Source organism: Conger conger, chromosome 5 (assembly GCF_963514075.1).
Source record: "Conger conger chromosome 5, fConCon1.1, whole genome shotgun sequence".
Taxonomy (NCBI): Eukaryota; Metazoa; Chordata; class Actinopteri; order Anguilliformes; family Congridae; genus Conger; species Conger conger.
In genome coordinates this window covers 55824860-55833286 of record NC_083764.1, presented here as the reverse complement: position 1 = coordinate 55833286, position 8427 = coordinate 55824860, and the positions used below count along the sequence as shown (strand labels likewise).

The following is an 8427-nucleotide window of genomic DNA, read 5'->3' as shown; positions in this document are numbered from 1 at the left end:
GGTAACTACACTCTTTAGCTGTAAACGTGTTTGTATGCCTACTTTTCTGTTAAACCTTTTAACCACTGCCATTATTTAAACATTTATGAAATAATATTTTGGCATAAAAAGAACTGGTAGAAAAGCGTGTTCAGCTGCACTCATTTTTTCTTAAATGCTACCGGCAGTCCACCCCAATCGTGATGCCAGAGTACCATTTTCAGGGTACCCCTACATGATATACTGATGATGTCAATGACGATATTGAGTTTTGTTGACACCCACAAATTTGTCCATTTAGATTTAAGGCTTATTTGCAAAGCCAGCTGTTACGAATCAACACTTCATGGAACATTGACATTGCTAGCGCCTGATTGGTTGGAGAATAATATACGCAAATGAGATGGACATACCTATCCTACCCAGAATGCATAGGAATAGGGTTTTTTCTTTGGGGGGGCATTGAGGTTGATGTGACTGAAAAATCGCAATAAGCATCATGCTCTTTCTCTGAGCTTGGAGTCAGGATGATATTCTGTTGGACAGTTTGCTTTCATTTACCCAAATAGAGACAGACACATATTTCAGCAGTTCTTTACTTTTTTATTCTAAAGGTTCAAATAGATTAAATTAATGCGCCCACCCTCCCCCCAAAAAAATAAAAATACAAATAAAATAATAATAATAATTTAGAAAAATATCTTCCTTCCTTTTTTGTTAATTTCTCAGGTCTTCTGTACACAACTTTTACAAAAAAAGCTCATGAAAAACCAAGGGTTCATGCGGGAGTGTGGTTGAGGTTATTGACCTGGAATATGATTGTTTCACGCATTTGCTTTGGGACAAAGGACACTGAAGAAACTTTCTCAAGCATAATTTGGCCGGATGAAAATTCCTCGGACTTGGATGGTTGGAATATAACACATGGAATTTCACAGCTCTGCTGTTCAAACAAGTGTCTGACTGCCTTCCTCATCCCAGTGAAGTGCTGTGAGACCATCAAGGATTTTTCCACTGTCTCTGAGACAGCTATCAAAAACTATTTCAGTTCATTAGAATTTTCTGTGAATTTTTTACAATAGTAAATGTTGAATATTTACAGTGACTGAAAATACTTTTTTACCTGATTTGTTTTTGCAATTGGTTAACAAAAAAACAGACAGGGCGCTCTTTACTTAGAAATACTGCAAAATATGTAGATGTCAAAGAGAAACAGCATGAAGCAGCATTTGTCCAGTTGAGTCAGTCAGTGAAATCATTATATACAGGAAGAGGCTCAAAGGCATACTATGCAGGATTTTTACCTTGAAAATACTGTAAAATGCAATTTTAGACATTTGTAGAATCCATGCTCCTCTGCTTGTGTTTAGTTTCTGGGCGTGGCACTCTTTTCTATGTGAGGAGGGATGGGTGGGGGGGGTGGGTGGAGTGCAATGGCAGAGGTGAAGAGGGAAAAGTATAGCAAAGACACACGGCAAGCCAGCAGGATTCCTTCAAAAAGCAGTGTCAACCTTGAAATTGCTTTTCCTTAATGGCAACAACTGTATTGTTACATCTAGCCATTTAGCTAGCCATACTTGTTGCACCAAATGGCATTTCTAGCCCTCAGTGGAGGTGAGTGGGCAGGGTTCAGGACAGAAGAGGAGACTTCTTTGGTTGTAAACACAAGACCACAGCAAGGCTAAAAATCCTGCCTAGTGTGCCTTTAAAGTGGGATCAGTGCAGAAAATTGTTTTCTACTGTGATGCAGTTGAAGACAAACATTGGGGTGGGCGAACCAAGTAATAAAGGTCGGTCAGTGATGCAAATTTAACTTAATAAGGAAAAGGGAATGCCAAGTCGAATCACATTCCTGGCTCTGTGTAAAGGACATCTGGGACTGGCGGGCGAACAGACAAACAGAATCTCTTTTAGATTGACCTCCGAATGCTGTGCTTCTCTACGGTACATCTCAAGTAACAGTGAGCCTTTTGCAGGAGGATCACATACAAGCATCTGTGCTTAAACCGTTTGCCTAGCTGTGAAACCTCAAATGTCTCATGGAGCTGTTGGCTATTTCCGACTCTTGGTGCAGTGAGACTTATTAGTTTCTGTTCCATGCACCTCTCAGAACAATGCGTTTGAAAGTGCTCTAGATTAAAATGCGACACAGACATTGTTATGAAATTAACTCAAGTAGCTCTACTGTTAAGTTATTTTACATTCCCCACATTACATTTTTACTACAACAGGCTTACTTTGTCGATTGTTGAGTCCTGTGATAGCCACACATAAATACTGAATGTGACCATTAATACTGAGGACGACAAAAAAACATATGGCAATAACGATTTTGTCCCTTAAACACACATATTTCTCAGGATGGGTGTTACAAACACAAGTGCTGTGAGTGTGAAGTGTGGATGACCAGGCCTGATTGATCTGTTTTGAGTTGTATTTTAGCCCTAAGCACATAGCATTCCTTGAAGACTGGCCCTTCTACATACGAAGGAATTGCAGTCCAACATTATGTCCTCAAGCTGCCTTTTTCCCACATGTTGGTGCATATACCCATACACGCCCATGTGCGTGTCTCTCTCTCTCTCTGACACACATGCACACACACAGAGAAAGAAATGTGCATATTGCCCTGATCTAACTGAGCACTCCATATCCCAAAAAATTCCAGGTTGACTGTGTGGTGTTCCATTTCAAACTCCTTAGGGTCCCCTCCCTGAGGATAGTGTGCAAGCACAGGGGCTACAGGTCAGTACCCTCAAAAGTACCATGCAGTAAAAAAAGCTATAAATAGATGAAATACAACAGTCCCGATCCGGCCTTAGCCCGCTACACCATGGTCAAAGCCATTCTGTCCGGGGTCATGGGTCCAGGTTTGACCGAGATCCACAGGTCCTCATTCTGGGGGCCCTTATTCTTCTTCTTGTTGGGTTTGGTGCCGCCGGTGCTGCTGGGTTGGCCCCCGCAACAGCAGGAGCAGCAGCCTCCGCGACGGCAGCAGCAACAGTGGCAGCACACGATCAAGCAGGTCAAGAGTACCACCAGAGGCAGGGCCAGGAGCACCACCAGGCACACGGTGTTGTAAATGCCCTGGTCGTGCTTGGACAGGGCGATGCCCCACAGGTCAGTAAAGAAGCGCTGCACGTCCTCCCTCATGACTTAGCCTGACTGTGCACAGCTCCCTCTAGTGGTCATGTATAGACAGAGCTGGGACGCGTTCCGTGAACACAGAGCCTGCGGGCGTGGCACACGGGCGTTTCCAAGACAACAGAAGATGGTTCAATATACAAACAAATTGTTTTGCGGGTCACTTGACCGTACATGCAGAGTTCACACCTTTCTTTTTTAGACTGCTTCTTAGAATGTTGAGTCTTTTTTTGACAGGTTGTCTAGAAGGGTGGTATCTCATGCAGGAAAGGGTTGGGGCCTGGGTTTCTCGGTAAGCCCCTTGATACTTTAAGTATCTCTTAAGTACTTCAGCAAACACACGCCTGCCCCTCCCGGTGGTAGTTCTGAAGGGGCCTTTTTGTGGTCAGGCTTTCTTTGAGATCTGGGGCAGACGTTTCCGATCTCCAGGCCAGGCGGGTCAGGGGCACTGGTGAAGGCAGATGGTCGGCTTAGATGCGATGGACTCCCCTCAGGATCGCACTCTCTTGGGCCCCCCTGCTCTATTTTAATCCCTCGTCTTCAGACTCTGGGAAACCTGGTGGACTGAGGGCATTTCTGTGGAGAGAAAAAAAAGAAAAGGGGACAGAAATGAATTTCCAGTTGTTTTTCAGGCCCCTGGTGAGCCCTCCCTCCCACTCTCTCTTCCTCACTCTCTCAGTTAGATGTCTTATTTAGCTTGACTGTCATTAATGTTGGAGGACCGGGTCTTGTTTCTTCTACACGAGGGCCCATGGGGAGGGACTGTTCAGAGCACTGGACCCGGACTCCCTGATTAAATTTGTAGGTTAGGTTGTGGAGAGAGATGTTAATTCCAGGGCATCCAAGCCCTGCCAGTCTGGGGCCTGGGGGACGTTGCTTAATTTTACGGGGGTTCACTGCCCAATGCAGAACATTACTGCCCAGATTCAATTCAGCATAGTACAGATACTTTTCGAGATTTACAGAGAGAGAGGGAGGACCTGCTGAACAGTGGGTCAAAGGCTCGACACCTGTGGAATAGACATTACGTTGGGCCTTACATATGTTTGACCTACTGACAGGTAAGAGCTCCTATGAGGATGAAAAAAAAAAGCTGGAGAAAAAGTAATTTAGGGAGGCACACAGAAGTCAAAATACCCGAAAGTCTCAAGGGGGGCACATCAAAGTACGGTTTGAAGGATCAAATGAAAACCAGAATCACTTTGTTATCTGACGACTGCAGATCTTCAAAGCCCACTCAGAGCTCTCAACCAAAAGATACCAGCAGTGGAGAGGAAAATGTAAGCTGTGACTTGTTTAGGCCATGCCAACCACGTGTGAAATTGCTGGGCCTACTTTCGGCTTCTCTACCTGCCTGGTGTACACCGGTTCGTAGAACAAACAGGAAACCGTTAACTGCTGCTGCCATATTGAAAACAATGCAAGGTGCTGAAGATATAATAAGACACAAAGCTCTTCTGCGGAAGCTAACCTGGTAATGTGCACATGGTTTCCAGTAGAACGACATTTTGAATGGCACAGCTCATGACTTTTCATCGTTTTTAAAGAAGGGACTTATCAGAGATTTTCAACCATGGTTCATCACCATTGTGTTCTTCTTTTCACAGTAATAAAGAGTGACATTTATTTATAAATGTGCCGGGAAAAAAATAAATAAAGATAATAGAATATCCTAGGCATGAAATGTGCTATCATAGGTTTACAATTGTGATACAACTAACTGGATTTCCATCAATATATATATTTTTTCTTCCAGCTGAAATTATCATATGAGTATTTGCAAAGATTAGCTGATAAAACCTGGAACCAGCTCTTAAAATGTGTCTGATAGCGGCAGGGAAGCATTAGCATGAAACTGGTATCTTTGATGACCCAGAAACCCTCCTCGTTAAGAATGTGCTGAGTGTCATCGACACTCCCCTAAAACACCAGTCATTTTAATAACATGACGTTAAAAGACTCATACAGGTTTTTGCTCTCATGCATGCAGGCTCTAATGGCTCAATGTGATACAAGCTTTAATGGCTTGATCGATGAGAGGACAGCTTTTACCACTTTCTCAGATTTTAGTTTGTTAAAAAAAAAAAGAATTAAACCGTGAACACAATATCTAAAATGAACAGGCTAAAAAATTGTTACACTGAATGTTTTTTCAGTCATAGTGTTATATCCCTCATGATAAACGATAAACAGGAAGCCACTCTTGGCTAAAAACAAAGTCAGGATGTGAGTAGAATGACTGTCATGCTTCGCTATTTAGAGAATTTAAAGGACAAAACTTCAAAACCTTAACCTGTGGCAAAATAAAATGTGTATTGTATGGCTCAGGGGCAACTGAAAACTGACTCTTCCAGAGTGTCAACAAAACATCTGAAGACAACACAAGATTGTATCCGTCAGAGCCAATGCTCAGCGGGATTGCTGCCAAGTCATGCTTGGTTACAGGCGGGCATTGCTTCCAAAATATTTAGTTTACATTACATTATCATTGAAGTTCAGAAAAATGTCTGCTACAGCCTTTCCATGCTTCCACTGGGCCTATTCTTGAGCTGGAAGGTCATCGCTCTCTCATGGAAAGATTCAGCAAATGCACAACCATTCTGCAGTGCATTCATTCCTGCAACATTTCCGTTATATGGTAGCCTCATTTCCGTGCTGCTTGACCACCATGGGAATCCTGCAGGGTGGTTATTGTGTGTTAACCTGGCACCTGAATCTTGTAGAACATGACTATCTGCACATGATACAAGAGAGGACAATGTCAAGGGGTATTAGGAGGATTTTGGGCATCCATCAAGACTGGTAAAGAGAGGAGAGCAGATATGTGCAGAAGAGCACAAACTGAAGATGCTGCCACATAGATCTAAAACCAGTCTGCAGTTTTTCTTTTTTAAACTGACCTTCTAAAGATCCACCCTTCATCCACCATCAATGGTACAATCTGTTCATCTTGGTCAATTCTGATTTAAAAGAATGCCTCTTGGCATTTCAGATGCTCCTGTTCAACTTCACTACACCTGAATGAATTACGAGCAGGGACTGCAATTCCTCATCCCTGTTCTGAGTTGTTGAAATGAAACACTGCCACTGCCAGAGATGGTCTTCAAAGACACCATTTTCACAATCAGGACAAACAAGGATCCCACAAAAATACCCCAATTTTACATCTATTTGTAAGGTGCCTTATGATTGGAAATGTAAACAGCAGCACACATACAGTACCCTTGCTGAAGCTTCAGATAGCTGCTCTGTGTTGGAAGGCTGACAGTTTTATTTTATATTAACATAGAACTGGAATCCCATTCCCAACATATAATCACCAAGGGGGGAAAAAATCTTGGAAGCCGCTTAGCTCTGAGAACTTACACAAGGGAAAGAGAATGTGCTGAAATGTGAATTGGAACTACCTCCACTGAATGTGTAGTGGAACTGACGTCATAAAAAGGCACATAAGCTCTTCACGAGAACTAACCATAACAAGGGTAAACTATGCCAAACTTGCTTGAACATGATTCACCTTAGAAGGGATTATTCAAAGATCATGAATACTGATTATTCATAAAGAAATCATAGAAGGATAATCCTTCACTTTGATTGTCCCAGATATAATCTGTGCATGTTTCATGCCTACACAATAATAAGTAACAAGTAAGTAGCTTTTTATTTTCAGTAGCACCATTTCTTTTTTTTAAACTTCATTCCAGAGTTTTTCAAATAATCTTTCAGGAAGGTTTAGAGGCAAAAAAGATCTCAAGATGGAAAGTCAATATACTTCACTTCTCTATTTATGTTCTTTATCTCCCTCTGAAGTTGATGAACAACCATGGAAAGAAAACAGGTCATACATCGCCATTGCAAACGACAATCCGCCATGTCAGAAATAGCAGGATGTGTACAATGGAGTGTCAGTCCAGATGTCTATGAGGGAGTGTTTATCATTGGCAGGTAACCTGTGGTCTTTTCACACTCCCACAAGTATCTCAACCATAGGAAAAGACCTTGGATAATACATCATCCGTCTTAAAAGAGAAGAAAATATTTAGTGTAATGGAAGGGGGAAAGAAAGAAATGCCGGTTATGAAACCTCAACAAGTTTGAACTGAAAGAGAAACAAATGCTAGCTCTCCTCAAATTACCACATCCATTCCCTGTGAAACGCACTAGAACACCTCCTAAACGACTCAAAGTGCATTACCTGAAGCCATTTAAATTAAATTATGAGCAACCAGGTACCATGTTGTTACATTTGGTGCATATTCAGAATAAGTGTAGGTTTACATTGTATTGTAAAAGTTACTCCCACAAGTTACTCTACCGAAATACACAGATGCCCAAAGACCGTCAACCTCTTATTGAGACAGATATATATTAACATCACAAGTGAAAAAAATTACACCCTTACCAGCTTGTACTCTAAGTTCTTCCTAATTCTGGCTTAGCTCCGTTCCACTGCCTGAGAGAGTAGGTAGTGTTCTCTGTCTTCTCCATTTCACCTGGACTGCTTGCTTACTCTGCTACAGCCCTCTCCCCCTTTCTCTCTCTCTCTCTTTCTCCTTCGCTGTGTGTGACACTCCCCCCTTTCCTCTGTAAGAAAGGGCCTTCTGTTTGCGAGCGCACTCCCTTGCCTGACACCCTGCATTCTTGCGGCTAGTTTATACACACACAACTTCTCGGTGATGTCACAGAGTTGGCTTCCTGTAACTCTGGGAGAGAGAGAGAGAGAGAGAGAGAGAGAGAGAGAGAGAGAGAGAGATGGCATTTTTCCAATAATGACTGACTTTTGTATGCTGGCAGGCGAGATGATTTAAAAAAATAACAAAGTAAAAAGACAGAAAAGTTAATAAACCACTAATCCAACGACACAAGAACAGTGAACAGTTGTGGGCAGCATTGTCAACCACTGCTTGTTTCATATCCTATGGACATGATTCATGTACGACTGACCACCACAATGATCAGACTCTTTCATTATTATGGGACTAATTTATACAATATGTAAGTAAATATGTAATACAAACATATCAACTTCAGCTCATGTTCTTTTAAGTGAGGAAACGCCTGTTCTAAGACTTACAGGAAGTCTGGTGTGGAGATCAGGTGATCAGGACTTCTTTCATCTTCCTTGAAGCAATGAATTGTAAACATTCTGAGAGCACAGACTTTGCTATGTACCCCTGCTACCTCGTATCTGTATAATGCTGCCTACACAGTGCAGAATGGCCTATTTCCTGTTTCACTCACTTGTAAACAGAGCCTAGAAACATTGTGATTCATGTATTACTAGCGTTATTGATAATACATATA

At 42.1% G+C, this 8427-nt stretch overlaps 1 protein-coding gene across 1 annotated transcript; it reads right to left on the bottom strand.

Annotated features, from left to right (window-relative positions):
• Nucleotides 1-561: 561 nt before the first annotated feature.
• Nucleotides 562-7758, bottom strand: LOC133129071 (uncharacterized protein KIAA0040). Its single transcript, XM_061242895.1, has 2 exons — nucleotides 7526-7758; nucleotides 562-3699 (listed from the first exon to the last, which is right to left on the bottom strand). The coding sequence occupies exon 2, from the start codon at nucleotides 3130-3132 to the stop codon at nucleotides 2806-2808; it is 327 nt and encodes a 108-aa protein (XP_061098879.1). The 5' UTR covers nucleotides 3133-3699; nucleotides 7526-7758; the 3' UTR covers nucleotides 562-2805.
• Nucleotides 7759-8427: the final 669 nt, after the last annotated feature.